This window comes from Pelodiscus sinensis, chromosome 1 (genome assembly GCF_052426305.1).
Source record: "Pelodiscus sinensis isolate ZL-2025 chromosome 1, ASM5242630v1, whole genome shotgun sequence".
Lineage (NCBI taxonomy): Eukaryota > Metazoa > Chordata > Testudines > Trionychidae > Pelodiscus > Pelodiscus sinensis.
Window position 1 is genome coordinate 166,386,485 of NC_143052.1, and position 19,148 is coordinate 166,405,632.

The 19,148-nt window shown below is 44.6% G+C and overlaps 1 protein-coding gene across 4 annotated transcripts in view; it reads right to left on the reverse strand.

Annotated features, from left to right (window-relative positions):
• Positions 1-19,148, reverse strand: part of MPZL1 (myelin protein zero like 1) — a 61,336-nt gene that overhangs the window by 15,312 nt on the left and 26,876 nt on the right. For 2 of the 4 annotated variants that reach the window (XM_089773258.1, XM_089773259.1), the window contains exons 3-5: positions 11,163-11,376; positions 5,563-5,692; positions 1,630-1,703 (exon numbers count right to left, since the gene is read on the reverse strand). In XM_089773258.1, the coding sequence (XP_089629384.1) occupies positions 1,670-1,703; positions 5,563-5,692; positions 11,163-11,376 (378 nt within the window). In that variant the 3' untranslated portion in view covers positions 1,630-1,669. The remainder of the gene's footprint in view (positions 1-1,629; positions 1,704-5,562; positions 5,693-11,162; positions 11,377-19,148) is intronic. The other 2 variants (XM_089773260.1, XM_075909088.2) reach the window with 1 other exon arrangement.

The window sequence follows — 19,148 nt, forward strand, 5'->3', positions numbered from 1 at the left end:
ATGAGTATTGGGACTAGTTCACACATTCTTCCTGCCTATCCAGTCAGTCACTCTTTCATCTATCCTCAGACATATCATAGCTATTCACCTCTAGTTAATACAGCCAGTTTAAGCTGCAAGAACCTGGGAATGTGCTTTGTCCTAAATGAGGCATCAGAGAAAATCCAGGTGTGACAAGCTACTTTCTAACTGTGCATAGGCTAAACAGCCCCTTCCTCAGCCCATATAAGTGAGGATTTCACCCATAACTAGAGACAACAGTGGTCACAGCCACCAGTTGTTCCATGCTACATAGGTTTTTTCCCATATGCCTCCTGGAAAATTCTTTTGTATTTCACTTGAATTATTCTAGAATCCCATGAATGTTCAAAAGCTTCAGGGAATAGCCAAGTTAGTCTGTACAGGATAAACAAAGTGCTATCAGACTATTTGTTGTTTAAGTTTATCTAGAATCCCAGACAATCTCTTATTCTCTGGATGTCAGTTCCTGTAATGGCTATCATAGTAGTCACAAGCAGTAGACTGGCTGGGTTATAAAACTGCAGTCCCTTACACTTGTAACATGACAATTCCAAGATATTTCACTTAACAACTCCAGGAGCAGTTTTGGGCAGGAGGCCAACAGCAGTAAAGTTAATTCAGCTAAATCTACTTCCACAGCTGCAGCTTTCAATCTCCATAGAAGAGACTAGGGAGGAAGGAAGTAGGAAACATCCACATATCTGGGATGAATCTAGATTTAAGAAGAAACAATGGTCCCAGCAGCAGCTTGTTCCTTTGAACACTGGCCTTACCTTTCTCTTCTTACCCAAAGATACACTATAGAAACAGGCCACTTTTCTAAACATAGAATATAGGAGCTCTCTAACACCACCCTTCTGCCCACTAATTAACCTCTCTCTTCCCCACAATGCCCCACCTCTTGCACATACAAGACATGCAGCAAATACAAACATGAATAATGACAATGACATTGAGCAGAATGCAACTCCTCACAGGCCAACCTTTTTATTATCCAAAGGATTAAATCAAACCTTTAGAGAGCCAGCATCTCAGACACATGACATAAAAAGGGGAATACAGGGGAAAGGGACCTGGAGATTTAGCAGTGAGCTTCTACTCTGGCTGAAATTAAGTAAGAGCAGCCCTTTGAGTGGCTAAAATGGGTTACAATGAATTTCTAAGGTTGACTGAATATTCCTACAAGTCAATATTGTACCTAACGGCATTTAAGACATTTGTGCACCTAGAGATCATGGTGATGGGTACTCTAGAAATCCATCATTACTGTCACAGAGAAATAGGCACTGGGAATTTAGAAATTGTATTCCCACAGGGAAGAACTCTGAATAGCCTAAGTTCTAGCCCATTGGTGAGTGCACTACTAGAAGAGATTGAGATACATTGTTTTGGACAAGTAGCATTTCCACCCCAATTAGACACAAGACAATGAAACCCAAGCACCCAATGAAATGTGCCATCCCCTGGCCAACAGTCTGCAATAGGAGTCCAGCACAAGTCACAATGGAGTTATGTTAGCACAGAACTAGCTGGTTAGTCAGCAAGGGAAGAGGAAATGTGTACACATACACACAGGTATTAACAGCAACCACCAATGTGATTAGTTACCATGGTGTCTAGTGGGACTGGAAGAGGAGACCCAGCCCTGTTACATTCCCAATCTGGCGTCTATATCAGGATCTCTGTAAGGAAAGGAAAGTAAGCAGGATCCAATCCCAGCATATCAAGGCACAAAAGAAAAAAAAAAAGTCAGAGTAAGAATGGAAGTTTTGGCATTGCCATGCAAGGGTTCCCAACACCACCCTAATACCTCCCTCCCCATTTGAGCTGAAGACAGAACTATTATCCCAATCTGTGCATTACACCTGCCACATATTGGGTTAGTTTCATTTTAAAATTAGTCCAAGAGCCTTTGGTGGTGATATTAACAGCAACCTCAGCACATCTGGTCCTCCCCTTAACCAACACATGCAGGGCTGGTATGGTCAGTGAAAGCGGTATTAAGTTCAAGGATAACTTTGCTGGAAAGCAACCTATAGTAGTTACATCTTAAAATTTACAGTGCACAAATATTACTGATTCAACTTTGGCACCCACGCTGCCATCCTTCATCTGAAAAGCACTAGAGAGTGGAACAACCTGAAGCAAGGCATTTGAATCATGATAGAGCACATATAGTGTAGGTGCATGCTTCCTTTAGTTATAGGGAAAAAACATGTATAAAAGAGGCCAGGTTTTCTACAATAAGTTCTGAGCACATGGCGCTGACTTCATTTCACTCAGTCTTACCACTGGACTCTAATAAACCCCCTTTCTCCAAGGTCTCCAGACGGGATCAGAAAGGGATGGAGAAGAGCTCTTTAGACACCATCACAGTTGAAGTTAAATTGCACCTCTGATCTCCTGATGATCTCGAGGGATTGCCATCTAGGTACCAGGCCTGAAGCTGTCGCCTTTCTCAGAGCAGAGTCCAATGAGTCTCTCCCTACAGACTGGAGTCCTAGACTGTGGACTCGTACAAATCACTGTGATCATTTCAGTAGGTCTGACTTCAGCACATGATGCTCTTCTCTCTCAGGGGCAGTTACAGGGTTATCCAGTTACCAGACAGCTTTCAGAAAGCAACTATCTTTTTAGGAAAAAAGCATTTGAGATAAAACATCTGAAACAACTCATCCACATTGCTAGCATACTAGGTGGGTCACCCATCTTCCACATGGAGATCAACCCTGGGAAGTCTAATACACTTCAGGTCCTGATCGCTAGCCACAATCTTATGCCAATCAGCTCCAGATAGGGTGTCTCACAACAGGCCAGAGCTGTTATTTTAGTTTCATGTCATTTTTCTATGAAGGCTATGTGCAGTTGTTTGTGCTCCAAATGAGTTGTCTGTGTGACTCCCTCCCTCTGGAGACTCAGCCACGAAGTTCATGCTAAGACTGAAATGCAGACAACCTTTCACAACTGCAATGAGCCTCTGCAGACAGGTGAGTAGAGCCCAGCAAATCCATGGCTATCCACTTTTATCTGTGGCTCATTTTTGCAGATATGACGACAGATGCAGATACAAATTTTGTATCCATGCAGGGCTCTACAGATGAGGCATTTCCAGAAACATGATCCAGTTTGTTACTGCTCTTCACTATTAATCCAGGGCCCCACTGAAGTGGCCTCCCTCTCAAGTAGAGCAGAACCTCCATTTAGGCCGGATCCCCAGTTTCTGATTATATGCATTACCATTAGGCTAATGAATATGCTGCCAGCCTGGGTGAGACAGGAAGCTTATTTGTAACCCAAATTGGGGGAGCAAGTATGGGGGTTGCAGCTGGTAATCTCAGCATAGTTCATATCCCCTTTTTTCCTGAACACCCTAGAATTTTTCTATGCACTTCAGCTGTCAGTTTAATCATAGCAGTAACACATGCTTACGTTGCTCATAGTTTCTATAGTCCTCTCTGGTCATATGGATGAATGCTCCCCCGTCAGCAGCAGAGTCAAAACACCACCATATCCTCATGGCCACTCTGTTCAATTCACAACTCATTTCAAAAGCATTTATTAATGCAACTATTCCTGAAGATAACAATTTTGGAGTCTATACCCAGAGGCATCAGGCATATGGGATTTGTCTCCCTCTACTGAATCATGGGGTGCTCAGCACTTCCAGTTCCAGCTAGTACTCCTTTTCTTTCCTGCTACTGATCTCTCTCTTCTCATTCTCAGTGGACCTGTTTGTCTTTGGGCTGACACTGCTGCTCGTGGTCCCCAAGTCTCTGAGTTTCCAAGAGTAGCCTGCCCCTTTCAAGCTGCAATTTTTTCCCCCATCAAATTACAGAGACTGTTCCATGCCAACCGTTGAAGTAGTGAATTCAGACTGGATGAAGCCCAATTGCTGTTTGTCATCTTCCTTTTCTCCACTTCTTGCTAGGAAGCGGTCTTCAAGGTCTTCTTCAGTCTCTGCCATCTCTCCCTGAGATGTGGGTGCCCTTATGACCTTGGAATATCATTTCTTGTCCTCAAAGTATGACAGTGAGCCAGCTGTGCCATTGTCCATTCTTCAGCTTAGCAATTTTTGCATAATCCACCAGTTAATTTTTTCTAGTTACTCAGAACTCTTCTTTCCTGCTATTTTGTCTCTTCCCCCAAATGACTGACTTCTCTGTGCTTCTTTCTACAGTACTTGTTTTCACTGCTGTTGGTAATGTTTGAAATGTACTACTGTCATAGACCCCACACCTGCTACCACCACATATGGCAGAGTACCAGAAGTAACTGCTCCTCTGACTCCTTCATAGTCTCTCTGAAGTTCTCCCCCTTAGGTTTCAGCTTTGAGCCTCTTGTGCTCACCTTCCTTGGGGCGGAATCCTGTAATTTGCTCCCGCTAGACTGGGGTTTGGGCTGTAGCCCCCAGAAATTCACTATGATTGCCTCAGCAGGTCTGATTTCAGCATGTGCAGTTCTCTTCTCTCAGGAACAGCAAGAGGGTCATTGAGTGACTCAGCCAGCTTTCATAAAGCAAAGTACTATTTATTCAAAGCAAAAGCATTTCAAAGAAACATAAACAGCTTATACACAAGCCTAGCTCACCTGGGGGTAACTCACCTTCCAAATGGAGATCCTGGTTTGTCTAATACACCAGGTCTGTTTCTGTGTTGGTCCCAGACTCATGTCTGTCAATTGTTAAGATGCATCTCTCCCCTCAAGTCAGAATCTGTTATTTTATATAGTTTCCAGGCCATGGCCTACAAAGACCTTTCAACCAGTTCAAACCAGCCTGTGTGTTTTTCCCCACAGGATATAATTTAAGACTTACATCCTTCATTGTTCCACCACTGAAAATTTTCATTAATTGCTCCCCTAGTGTCCTCAGTTATTTCAGGAGTCATTCTGTCTCAGACATTTATTACCAGTAATACAACCACTAACAAAAAGCAGGTCAAAACTCAATTTTCATTTCTCTGAAAACTTGGAAAGAAAACTAATTTGAAAATGCCAAAACATCAAAACTAAAAACTATCTTTTTCAAAAGGTTTCCTAAGAAACAGAACTTCTAAAAAATATTCTGGATAGTGTGTTTTATTTTATGAATTTCTCATTTTTATTTTATGTTAATGGTGCCAAATAATATGCACTACTAACATGCCATAAATTTAAAAAGTAGAATATTCCAACTATTTCATTTTTAAAAAACACTAAGGGCAGCTGTTATTTAATACAGACTGAAACCAAATCAAAGTGCTTCCTGTTTTCATCATAATGAAACTACTTGAGGGTAGACTTGTCTTTTAACTTGTATCACAAAGAAAGATACCAATAATAAAACATAAGCCTGAAGAGCAGATAGGAATGACAATTCCCCAACTATCAGACTAACTCCTTGTCTTTGTACTATATCTCTTTGAGGAGGTCATGGATTGCTAGCTGAAGCCAGGACTTGGTTGAAATGATAACTATATCCTCTCAACCACATATGGTCCTTTCACTCTTCCCTCACTGCCTAACCATAACTCCCACCACACTGGAAAAAGTATGTCATCTTACCCAGAATAATGCTTTTTAGAGTTCTTCTTTCTGACGATGCACACGATAACAGCAATGAGCAGCAAGACACCTAGAGTCGCACCCACGGCTATTGCTACCACCACGCCAATGGGGAATGCAGGCAGACTGTCTGAGGGAGAAAAAAAGATTCAACACTTTGTTTCATTCTCCAATTAGTAAAAAGTCTCCTTCCTCCCGTTTTCAGAGCAGGAGACAGTTTGAGTCAAGGATGAATGCATGCTGCACAAATGTAAAAGCTAATGGAGGAAAAGAGAGTCCCATCTGTTCTGAGCATTCATTCAGAGTACTTTTACATAAAAACAAAAGTTTCCATAAACCAAGGATAGAACTTGCATTTAGAGTTAACTGTATAACAAGAATCTGAACTCATGTTACTAATCAATTTGTTCTCAGGTACAACTGTGCAAATCCCATTGAGGTTGGCTGGAAAGAGCAAGTACATTTGAAGGAAGAAATGAGCATAACTGCTTTAACGCATATGGAGATCTAATGACGAGCTATACAACAGCGTATTATTTTTTAAGCAGCATGCATACAGCACCACTATAATTCAAGATTATACATGTGAGCAAAGCAAGTCTACATCTACACCATCTGTGTGTCAGTCTTTGGGACTCTCACACTCCCCTCCATCTCCCCAACACATACTTGTATTATTGTTGCTGTTACTACATGGTACCTCTTGCAATGCTCACATTTTTGCTGGAATTTTGTTCTTTCAAAAGTGTGTTATTTTAGTGTTTTGACTGGTCTGTGCATTTCATCATTTTTATTTCTCTTACACTTCAATTTAATTCTTGGAGTACTGAGTTCTAAAATGCCTAATCTGCCCTGACTGGAATAATTGTTCAGATGGTAATTTTTTTAAAGTATATATTTAAATCTAAATGTTTGTTTCTACTGGTGATGTACATCACCAAATGCATCAGTGCACATAACATGTATTCCACACCTGGAGGGAACACTGCTGGTACATATCTGTAATGTTTTCTTTTCAGGTTAATGGAAGAGTAATATTAGTTTGCTCAAATTTTCTCTGACACACACCTTTTGAATAAGACCGAGCCAGAACAGCCAGAAGAAGAAAACAAAAACAAAATAAGCACAAAGGTGGTTTATAATGGAAGTCTGTGCATTAACTAAACCACTGCTGTTTTGAAAAGCGATAATATATAACTGCAAAGTTTTCCACACTTTTCATTTGTTTCAAGGTCCACAATTAAGATAAGAGTTTGAACAAGCCAGTCCACAGTTGCATCTGCTTTAGTTAACTGCACCACTGCAACCTGCCCCATGTACAGTTGAACTAGTCAAGGCTTCAAGGGAGCAGAGTTTCCACATTAGACATTTATTTCAGATTGCTCATGATGTACTATGTCCACATAAGGCATTCCCACAGCAAGCCCTGCAGGGTATAGAGGTTGCTGTACTCGATACTGTAATGCCTACTACATCTCGTTGCACAGGTGCACTAAGTTTATGGAATATTTATGCAGTTGGTCCTGTCCACGTTCTGTTTTGCTCCCTACTTCCTGAATGAGCTGCCCATTCATTGTAAGGGCTAAAGTCTCTGCCATCACTCTAGCAGATGTCATGGAGGAGGCAAGCTGCTTCTTCTGCACCCTGTATGAGGCCCTGGTACTTATTACAATGGGCACCCCACTTTTGGGGGGGTATATGTAGAAACCAGTGATGAGCACATATTTATTGTTCCCATCTTTTCATTTTCACTTTATTGGTTCTTGTTTTGCAGTTGAACTACTTTTCCTTAGTATCCTCTTAGGAACTAGAAAAGAATGGGAGCTATCAGCCTCTGGTTTGGAGGCAGGATGTCCTCTCTAGGCCCTTCCATCTGGTCCACTGAGATCATTCCCCACTTAAGGAAGAGGAATCCCAGAGGATGCATCACTCCTCACAGGCAGAAGGGGAGAGACACTTAAGCACTGTGCAGAGATAAGTGGACTTGCTATGGTGTGAGGAGGAAGAAAACAGCCACTTTGTTTGTTTTCACATCTGAGCTGGAAATGCTGCTGAGGCAGCCCATCCTCCCCACCCCAACCTGCCCTCATCTGGCCATTACCTAATTAAATGGGATTTTACATCTCTAGTAGTTATACTCCTAGCTCAGATACAATTCATTCCTAAATATTCAGGTAACAGTTTAAAACTATTCATAATTCATCTGAAATTTACCAATATTGTAGACTTTGATGTCACAATAACTATGTTTTCAAATAACAGTAACATTATTTTGCCCACAAGCTAAAAAGTTTCTTCCTCTTAACTGAGAAGCTGGGCACTTGAAACCACAAAATATATTAATGCTATTCAGGGTTTTTTGTGAAAAGAGCAAATCTTGCTGTGACCAGTTTCCTGTTACAGAATGAGACTCAATTAAAACAAAATATATAATGCATACTTGTCAAGTCACAAACCTGACTCAGCTACATTTTGTATACAGTGTTTTTTTATTCATTTTATTAGATCAACTTCTGCTGGTAAGAGAGAAGTCCTGAAGTAGAACTCTGTGTAGCTCAAAAGCTTTTGGATCAACTTATGTTGGTGACACAAGCTTTTGAGCTACACAAGCTCTTCCTCAGGACCCCTCTCTCACTAACAGAAGTGGATCCAATTTAAAAAAATAACTGTTTCCTAGACACATTTTGAGAAGTAGCTAACTTGGTAATATTAATTTACCACCTGGCAAATTATGCATATGGAACTATTAGTGAGATTGATTTGCAAGCATCTGAACATTTGTAAAAACTTAGTTTAAGATTGAACATACAAGTAGTCAAGTTTCAATAAAGGTATTAATGACAGCTGTATCTGTCTTTAGTCCCAGATTTCATTGTCTTCCTAGGATTTTAAAGAAACAGTTAATATGGTGTGACAGATTTCCCAGTGCTTTATGAAATTGTCTTATGGATACAAAGAGGCAGAACTCGAAAATGCTTTGGACAAAATACCCCTCATACCCTATTAATGTTAATGTCGCAATCTGCTGAAGCTGTGTATCTTATTTTGGTGTATCAACCTTGTATGTAAAGTTAGAGATATGGGGTAGGTGATGGTTTATGGTTTTAATTGTGCAAAAGAAAGCCATCGAGGGTATTTCCAGTATTTAGACACCTCAATGTCTGGGTGATCACCTGCAAACAGCCACCTTTGTCCTTTAAATCTAAGCAATGGTTAGTCTTAGGAAGACTTTTTGTGCAGAAACTTCAGTCTCAAGGATCAAATAGCTGAACACAGAAAAGAGCCATTAGCCAATTATTAATGAGCAGTCTAGCCTGTTTTTGGCAAGCCCATATGGGCAAATGAGAATGTTATCCCCTACTTATGACAGTCTTGAATACAAGTCTTTCATGTCACCGTCTCACCATCTAGAGGGGGGAAAAAGGCATCCCTTGAATTCCTGCAATAGTTCATGTTGCCTTGTCCAGGGAAATTTCCATCATCTCTGAAATGGCCAAAATTTTCTTGTGCAGTTTACAAACATCTTTTTGGAGCAATATTTGTTTTAGGCCAACCCAGTTTACCTTTTGGCCTGACACACAGTAGTAGTTATATACTGTAGCTTTATTTTAGAGCTTTGTTTTACAAAGTTATGTAGATTGTTTCATAAGCTTTATTTTATAGCATCTGCTAGGTATTGAAATATATTCTGTATTAGGTATTATAAGTTAGTAAATTGTTTAAAATTCTCTTTAACTTTGTAAGTCTGCAAGAAATCTTGCCTGTTCCTTTGAAAGGGAAATTGCTTTCTTTGAAATGAACTGTCTTGTGCTATTGTGGAATGTAGGAAGACAATATACAGAAGACTTCAACACCAGATGGTCAGCAAGGTTAACAAGGAGATGTAAACTCAGGCATCCACTTCAAATTCAGGATGGCTAAAGAGAGGAAGAATTGATTACAAGGGCTTACACCTGTGAACAAGATAAACCTGCATTACATTGATGAATGTCTTGGGAGTGACTGATAGATCAGGACAATGGAAGCAGCCTTGAGGTAAAACAATTAGATAACTTCAGCATGACACTGCAAAACCATAGATTAAACAAGGGGCGGCCAACCCGTTAAAGACGAAGAGCCAAAAAAGTGGTGGATACAGCGCAAAGAGCCAAGGGAAAAAAGTTGAGAAAAAAAGTTGGGAAAAAAAGCCCCAGCTGCCATTTGGATGAGGAAAAAAAAAAAACTACCACAGTTTGTCATTTTAAGAGCAGAGCAGGCATTGCCCTTTTAAGCTGGCCATTTTGAAGGCATCCATTTTGAAGTCTGCACAGGACGCTGCTACTCCGGCTCTGTCCCTTTAAGAACTGCAGGTGCCGCAGTTTTTTTCTCTGACGAGCCGCATGTGGCTTGCGAGTTGGCCACCCCTGGATTAAACTGTAATGCCTGTTAGAGACCAGTTACATGCATGTTCTTTTTGTTTAAGGTTGCCATGGCAAAGCTATTTAAGACTTGAAGGAATCCAATGTAGGTAGCTTAAGACCTTTTATTTATTATATCTTTAAAAAATTAAAATAAGTTATCAAAATTGATCTATTTTATAGAGACTTTGAATTTAGTACCTCACAGGAGAGAAAGAAAGATATCCAGCCACAGGCTAACACAAGATTCACAGGTTTAATTATCAGGTTTTGGGTATAGGCCTTGTCTGCATAAGAAGTCCCACTGATTTAAATAAGTGTTTTTGTAAAAGCAAGTTAGTTAAACTGGTACAAACCCCACTTAAAGTAAGCTCAATGACCTCTCAAGTCAAGAGCCTTCCAAATCAGTTTTACATGTCAAAAGTCACAAACACACTGTAAGTCATTTGAATTAGAAGAGGAACATGGATCCTTAGCTTCATGGAAATCAGAGTAGCTCAGAGAGAAACATAAAACATGTCTAGGTCACCTATAATATAACACCCTGCTGAATTGAGAAATTTGATTATATCACTGCATAGGATTTCTCTAAACATACATTAACTCAGTGCTGCTGTAATGCTTAGTGTTTCATTTTTGCTTGAAATGACTTGTAAACCTGTTAAATTCTTTCAACACCGTTTCTAATAACTATTTAGGAAATTTTAACAATTCTGCTTTTTATGATCTCAGAGTGATAATAGCCTTAAATATAAACAATCCATAGGTCTTGATTAGATCACTTAATAATCTCTGCTCTTTTGGTTCCTGTTCTGAAAGGAGTGACTTCTATCATCTGAAATTCAAACAGCATGAAGCCAAGCATCTATTTCACCAACATGAAGACAGACAAAATGTTAATTTTCCAGCATAACAGAACCAAGCCCACACTCCACCTCACTCTTAAAGCAAGCAACCTGTTGACTCCTGACAGCCATGCAAGAGAAATGGGATTTGTCTGCAGACTTTAGAACATTCAAAAAATTAGGATTTGGGAAAACTGTGGATGAAGTTCAAAAAATGGGTTAGAACTGATAGCTTCAGAAAGTAACTTTGACAACAAAGCCTGGGAGTGGCTGTTGGAACTTGGGAGACTAGAGATAAAACAGTCTCACAGGCCCAGAACAGCACCTAAAGGAAAGAAGAATAAGTGAGGGGAGGTACCTTTCTGCACGACTCTTAGTCGGATTTCTCCTGGCTTGACGACTATGTCAGGTGGGTTCTTGACATCGCAGAAGTAAGTACCGTTGTCCCGGAACTGCACATTTGCTATGCTGACAGATGCATCTTTCTTGTTAAGGTCTCCAGCCCAACTGATTCTGTTCTTAAACTGTGTGTCCTTCCCATGGTATGCATTCCCTTGAGAGTAATGGAAAAACTGCAACCAGGAAGGAGAGTATGTAAAAACATCCAGGTCAGAGAGTTTCAAAGCTTATACCTCTCCTTCACTATTAGAGCACCTTCAGATCTGCTGGGCTCATTCCAAAACCATATTAGGAGTCAAAGGCAAGAATTCCTTCAGAGGCCTGCAATTTCTACCTTTGCAGATCGTATGCTTTCGCTCCACTGATTGAACAGTCAAATAGCCACTCTATGCCTTAGTCTTCAAACACACCGTGAATTTGTTTTGTAGGCCCAGGGATCTCAACCTGGATTTTATAATGGTAAAGATTCACACGTGTGTCAACTCACAAACACAAACAAATACTTCTTGTATTGCTAAACCAGAGGGGTATGATCTAAACCAAGCAGGTGGGAAATGATCCAAGAGCTCCTTAATGGGAAGAGTGGCCAATCACTGAACCACTGCCTAAGACAATCCTTACCATAATAATGCATTTACACATTACCTGGCACAGTGAGACCACAAGTCAGATTGAGGCATCTAGGTGCAACTACAGTGCAAGATGAGTATTAAATACTTGCATATTCATCTTTGGAGAGGTTAACATAGTCCATGCAATGGAGAACAGGAAGGAGCTAGACCCAAAATAGTTTTGGCTGCTGTGTGATGGGGAAGGAGTTCTCTTCCCAACATTTTTTTTAGATAAGTTAATTTAAGATGGCAGACTGTTAGAGTAACACTAAGTCTGACTACAGTATTTAAATACAGAAGACAGATAATGCAGAGATGTTCAAACAGCAACATTAAAATAAGATTCAAGTACAAATGTATACAAAATAGCCAACTTTATTATGCTACTAAATGTCACAGTAAAGGTTACCCATGCATTTGCAGAACCCAGAGATTTCAGATAATTAAATTTAGTCAAACCATGAAATGAATTAGGTAGCACAGTAACCCTGCAATAAAACCTTCACTCTGTGCCCTGCACCTAACAATAGACACTGGGTTTGTGCCATTAGCAGACATGAAGGACTACAAAAACCTTGCCATTACTTGTGTTTAAGAGTTGAATTTGCATTTATCTGCTAGGGCCTCAGCTGCATTAAGGCTGTGTCTAGACTACATGCCTCTGTCGGCAGAGGCATGTAGATTAGACAGATCAGTAAAGGCAAATGAAGCCGCGATTTAAATGATCACGGCTTCATTTACATTTACATGGCTGCCGCGCTGAGCCGACAAACAGCTGATCAGCTGTTTGTCGGCTCGCCGCTAGTCTGGACGTTCCCCCTGTCGACATCAAAGCCCTTTGTCGGCATCCCCGTTATTCCTCGTGGAATGAGGTTTACCGGGGCTGCCGACAAAGGGCTTTGATGTCGACAGGGGGAACGTCCAGACTAGCGGCGAGCTGACAAACAGCTGATCAGCTGTTTGTCAGCTCAGCGCGGCAGCCATGTAAATGTAAAGGAAGCCGCGATCATTTAAATCGCGGCTTCATTTACCTTTGCTGAACAAACAAATCTACATGCCTCTGCCGACAGAGGCTTGTAGTTTAGACGTACCCTAATAGTGTGAGGTGTAGCTGAGCAGATGGAAGATGTGTATCCTCTGAGATCACGCATACCTCAGTTCAGCACTTAGTTCTGTAGTTTGTGTCAGCAATCATGCACAGAACTCTGGCAATATGCATGCTTATAGTCTCCAAGGCCTGAGGAGAGGTAAGTGAAGGCACCATCTCAGGAAAACATCCTTAAGGCAAGAGGTGATAAATAGTCTGGCATAGTTTGTTCCGAATCAACAGGTCCTGTATGTTATGCCTGCCCTAAATTACAGGCTTATCATAGCAAATATGAGTGTTAGACTTCTCCTGCAGTGATCATGTGGGCTACGTCTAGACTGGTAGAACGCAATTGCCCTCCTTGCATCCAGCGTATGTAATACAGCCTCCTTGGGGGAGGCATGAGATTTAGGGAAATGGGCAGGTAAATAAATCGGTTCATTTACGTGGAAGTTGGATATAACCTTAGGGAGGAACTTGAGGTCAGGTCTGAGGTAAATGTAGTGAAAGGAGTGTCAGCCATGAGGGCTGCAATTTCTCCTACCCTTCTTGCTGATGTTATTGCCATTATGAATGCCACCTTCATAGATACGTGTTGTGGTGGCATAGTGTCTAATGGCTCAAAGGGTGGCATCGTGAGTGTATCAAGGACCAAATTCAGGTCCCATTGTGGCACCGTGGGGCCAAGGTTTGGATGCATTTTCTGTAAAACTGAGAAAACACTTCACCACGGGATGTGTGGAGAGAAGCCATCTACCGGATCATGGAAGGCCATGATCACCACCAGGTGGACTCAAACAGAGCTGATGGAGCGGCCCATGTTGCTAAGGTCCATGAGGTAGTCGAGTAAGGTAGGTATGGCATCTGTGGTGGGATTCAAATTGTACATCATGCACCATTGCTGAAAACGCATCCACTTGTTTTGAGAGGTGCTTCTTGTGGAGGGGCGCTGACTGTTTAGAAGAATTTGTTTAACCCTGTCTGAACAGGTGAGTTCTTCATTCTGGAACCATGGAGAAACCACGCCGTGAGTTTCACAGTTTTGATATTGAGGTGACTGCCATAGTGCTGTGTGAGGAGATTCGGCACCACCGGAAGAGGGATAGGTTGATCTATCGACAGGGAATGTAGATAAGGGAACCAGGGCTGTCTCAGCCAGGCTGGGGCTATTAAGATTACTGTGGCCCAATTGGATCAGATTTTGTTGATCACTCTGCTGATAAGCAGAATTGGTGGAAAGGCATAAAGTAGTGGAGCTGTCCAGCAGATGGTGAAGGCATCCCCTTCTGACCTCTTGCCTAGTCCTGCCCGAGAGCAGAGTCTGTGGCATTTGTAGTTATGAGGTGTTGCAAAGAGGTCTATAGTTGGAAAGCCCCATGTGTGGAAGATTGAAAGGAGGACATTAGTATTGAACTCCCACTCGTGCTGATCTGAGAAATGTCTGCTCAGTTTGTCGGATCTCACATTCTGTTGTCCTGGTATGTACATGGCCATTGGGGTTATCTAGTTTCTGATGTACCGGTTCCAGAATCAGACTGCCTTGGCACATAGAGTGTGAGATCAGGCACCCACCTGCCAGTTGACATAAAACATAGATGGTGTGTTGTCCATGAGGACACAGATAGTTTTGCCCTTTATCGGGGGAAGGAAACGGACACAAGTCCTGCGAATGGCCCTGAGCTCTAGGATACTGATGTGAAACTTTCTCGTGTTGGGCCTATGTACCCTGTATTGACGCTGCGCCACAGTGGGCTCCCCAGCCCACGGGTATGCATCTGTTATAGTAACTGAACGGTCTGGTCGGTGGAAGGGTATACAGATGAGGAGGTTGTTCAGAGACATCCACCTCTGGAGGAACTGGAACACTGGTAGAGAAAGCGACAGGTGCTTTGCGAGGCAGCGACAGGTTGGTATGTAGCTGATTGCAAGCCAATGTTGTAGGCAACACGTGCAGCCTTGCGAACAAGACCACAAACTTCATGGCCACCATATGCCCTAGTAATTGAAGGCACATCCGGACCATGGAGAAGGGGGCCTGTCTGACCTGTTGAACGAGGTCGCAGATGACCCTGAATCTTTGTGGCGGGAGGTAGGCACTTGCTGTAACTGAGTCTAGCAATGCACCAATGAACTCTATCTTTTGCCAAGTTGGGAAAAACATTCCCTGGTAATAGCCATCATGATAGTAGTTTGCTGATAGGTAGGGCCTTTGATTAGACAATCATCTAGGTAAGGGACGATATTGATCTTCTGAGAAAGGCCGTGACTACAGCTAGGGTCTTTGAAAATACTTGAGGGGCTGCAGAAAGGCCAAAGGGGTAGACTCTTTACTGATAATGATCTATTGCTCCTAAGGTAACTAGCTTTTGCACCTCTGCCTGTAACATCCTTCGGCTAGGATGTTAGGTAGGGGGCATGGAAGTAAAGCGGATATATAACCCAATCTGATAATCTCTAGGACCCATTTGTCTGTGGTAACTTGGGCCCACTGTTGGTAGAAAGGTCTCAGGTGGTGACCAAAGGTGACATTGGACTGCACTGGACTTATGGAGTGGCCCTGACCAAAACTTCAAATTTGCTGCTTGTTAGAGGTGGGTGGACTGACTTGTGGAGGGCTGGTGTGACGGGGTGACCCCGCCCTGCACTCAAGCCCAGGGAAACCACCTGGTGCCCGGGGGCAGAGAGGGTCCCACCCACACAGCCTGACTGGGCATGCTCCCAGGGGAGCCAAAGTACAAGAGGCTGCAGGCCTGCTCAGAAGGGGCAGACCGCGGCCAGAGCTGGAGCTAGCGCCCAACCGCCCAAGTCGCAGATCGGGCCGCCAGAGAGGGAGGCGCCAGGCCTGCTAAACCTGCCGCTGCCAGGCCCAAGCCAGGCTCGACCCCAATGACGGAGCCGTCGGCCAAGCCCCCGTGACCCAGGCACCGGACCAGCCACCGCCAACCCCGATGCTGACTGGGGAAGTGCCGCTACAGCCACCCAACTCACACCGCCAGGTGGGGCCGCTACAGGCCGGGGGCAGGAAGTGACCTGGGGAAGGGAGCAGGAAAAGCCCGAGTGCTCAGCACATTGTGGGGAGGAACCCCCGCCGAGCCAGTGGTGGGAGCCGCCTGCCACTGATAGGGCCCGGGGTCGGGGCCCAGTGGAGAGGGAGGGCCCTGCACCCCAGCGAGTGGGGGCTCAGGCTGAAGGACTGAGCCGCAGAGCCTGGATACTAAGGACTAGGCTGGGAGGACGTATTTCCCCTAATACAGGGGCATTGCACTTGGGAACTAGACCCAAGTGGTCTGAATTACACCCCGGATGGGGGCGGCAACCCCACGCGAGAGGGGAGCCCCCCGACAGCTGGTTTTGCTGATTCCTCCTCCTATCAGGGCATTGCTTGGGCCAGTTATCATATGGCCTCTGCTGCTGCCTGTAATAGTTGTAATTATAATCCCACGGTTTCTGTTAGGGAGTGTATTTATGCTTCTTATTGGGAAGGGTGTACATGCCCAAGGTGCATAGTGACATACAAGAGTCCTTCATGGAGTGTAGGATCTCATCTGTATTTTTAGCAAACAATTGTTCCCTGTGAAAGGGGCGATCCCCCCAGAACAGAAGCTGGATTTTGCCACAAAGCATTTAAAGGTGCAAGGATAGCTTCATTGAGGGGTAAAACTATCTTTAAGGATATTGATTGTTGTAATATGGTGAATAATTTGTATTGTTTGACCTGCACCTCTTGTAATGTCTTGTGATTGTGCTACCCTATTTGAAAAGTTCCTGAAAATGTTTCAGGTCATCTGCTAGAGGAGAAGGAGAGATCTGGTCTACCGCTTCTTCCTACCTAGATCTGGGTTCATGTGAAGAACTTTCTGAATCTGACTGAGGTAAGTTGCCATGCTCACTGGAGCCCACTTGAAATTACTGAGGGCAGGTGAGCAAGTAAGGAGCATGCAAATTGTGGGTACCGCCTAGAGCTTGGGTGGCCAACCCAAAGCTCATGAGTCATACATGGCTCTTTGACTTAAAAAAAATGTGGCTCCGGCTGGTACTACTGAGGCCAGTGGCTCTGTGCCACATTCCAGCAAGCGCACAGCCAGCCACTCAGCACATGCACCCCAGCGCCTGGAGGGAGATGTGTGTGGCTATAATGGTGGCACTGGGCATTAGGTTAGAGCTATGCTGGCAGGCAGGGAACTCAGCTATCTTGCAGGATCAGGAAAGTGCCAGGAACCAGGCACAGGGCTCAGCAGGGCTGTGGGAGGTGCCAGGACAGCGCTCACCTGGGGGGGGAGGGGGGGAGAGAAGAAGGTGCTGGGGCGGTGCTCAGAACTGGGTGTTGTGTGAGCCGGGCTGCCCAGGGGCTAGACTCAAGGGGTATGTCTACACTGCCACCCTCGTTCAAACTAGGGTGGCTAACGTAGGCATTCGAAGTTGCAAATGAAGCCCGGGATTTAATATACCTCGGTGTAATGGTAGTTTGAATTAGAGAGCCTAATTCAAGCTACCTACTCCCTGCCGCATGTAGCCGCGGGCACAGAGTCCGCACTAACGGGGATTTAAAAATGGCGGCGCCCGGCAAGATGCAAATGAAACCCGGGATATTTAAATCCTGGGCTTCATTTGCAACTTCGAATGCCTACGTTAGCCACCCTAGTTCGAAAGAGGGTGGCAGTGTAGACATACCCAAGGGGAAGGAGAGAGAGGCAGGGAACCAGCTCTGGATTCAGCAGGTCTGGCAAGAGGTGCAGGAAAACAGGGCTCAGCTGGGCTGAGAGAAGGGAACAGAGGCAGCTCAGCTGGCGTGCATGAGCGCACAGAGAACTGGTGCTGAGCTCCTCTGAGTTGTGAGGGAAAGCCTTTTAGGGAGGTGCAGGGAAGAGAGAAGTCTCAGCTGCTATAAGGGGGAAGGGAGGTACAAAGAAGCCTAGTGGGGAGGGGGAAGCAGCAGCAGGCCTGAAATTACCTCCCCGGTCAAAAAAAAATCCCTGATCTGGAATCAGTCAGGTCCAGAGGGTGTCAGACCAGGGCAGGCTCAGCGCCATGGTCACCAGCCTGTCGATTGCAATCAATTGGTTATGAGGTGTCCCAGCCCCTTCCATTCCCTCCCAACCCAAGAAGACCACACTGACACTACTTCCTGAGAAAATGGAGGTAGCACATCGGCTTCCTGCAGCTTGAAGGGCGGGGGGGGGGGGGGGGGGGGGGGGAGGTCCCACAGCTATGAGCTAGGTTGTGTCTCTCAGGAAGTTCACAGGCTGCTCTTCCCCTCCCCTAAACAGCTGGCACGCCTCCTGAAAAGCTGTGTCTGTGGCATGACAGTGACTTCCTTCCCCCTGCTGCCTTCCTGCATGGGGGGAGGGGAAGGAGAAGGAGTAGTAGTCCTGGGACTGCGCCTGCTCCAACTGCTCAGGAAGTGCGTGGCTGTCACGGGGAGCAGGGCACATGCTTCCTGAGCAGTTGGAGGTGGCACAGTCCTGGGACTCCCAACCCCCCCCAGGCAGGCAGCAGGGGAAAAAAGTTGCCTGTGTGCCACAGACCCAGCTGTTCAGGAAATGCACCGGCTGTTTGTAGGAAGGGGAAGCAGCACATGCGCTTCCCGAGACCCCAGACCAGGTGTGCAGCTGCAGGATCCCCAGGTACTAGCCCCAGCTGTCCCTGTCCCCTCCCCCGGCCAATCCCCTTTCCCCCCCCACAAGTACCCTGCTTCAGCACCCTGACCCCACCAGCACAGTTGGGGCCAGATTAGTGAGGCTTGGGGTTTTTTGGAGGGATTTTTTTTGCATCTCACTTGTATGGCCCCAACTGACTTTTCTGTGGGTCAGTAACCTGACTCAAAACAGGTTCCCCGCCCTACTCACAAAGACAACACTGAAACAGTTTGTGTTTGACATTTTATTTAAAAATGAAGCCTGGCCAACAAGCCACCAATTGGGGCCAAGCCCTCCCCCGCACTCCCTCCCCATCTAGCTGCAGCATCATAACGCTCCTGCACCCTGCACCCTCCCCCCCCCCCCGACCTCAAACATGAGCCTATCATACACTGGAACCCCTTTTCCTGAGCCTCTCCATCCCCAAACTCCTGCACCCACACATCCCCAGTCTTCTGCCAAAACACTCCTGCACCATCCACACACTGCAAATCTGTCCTGAGCCAATCATACTCCCAGCATCCCTGCCCTGAACCTCTCACACATTCCAGCCCAAACTCCTGAACCCTCACTGCCACAAGCCTGCAGCTTGCTCAGCGCAACCCTCTACC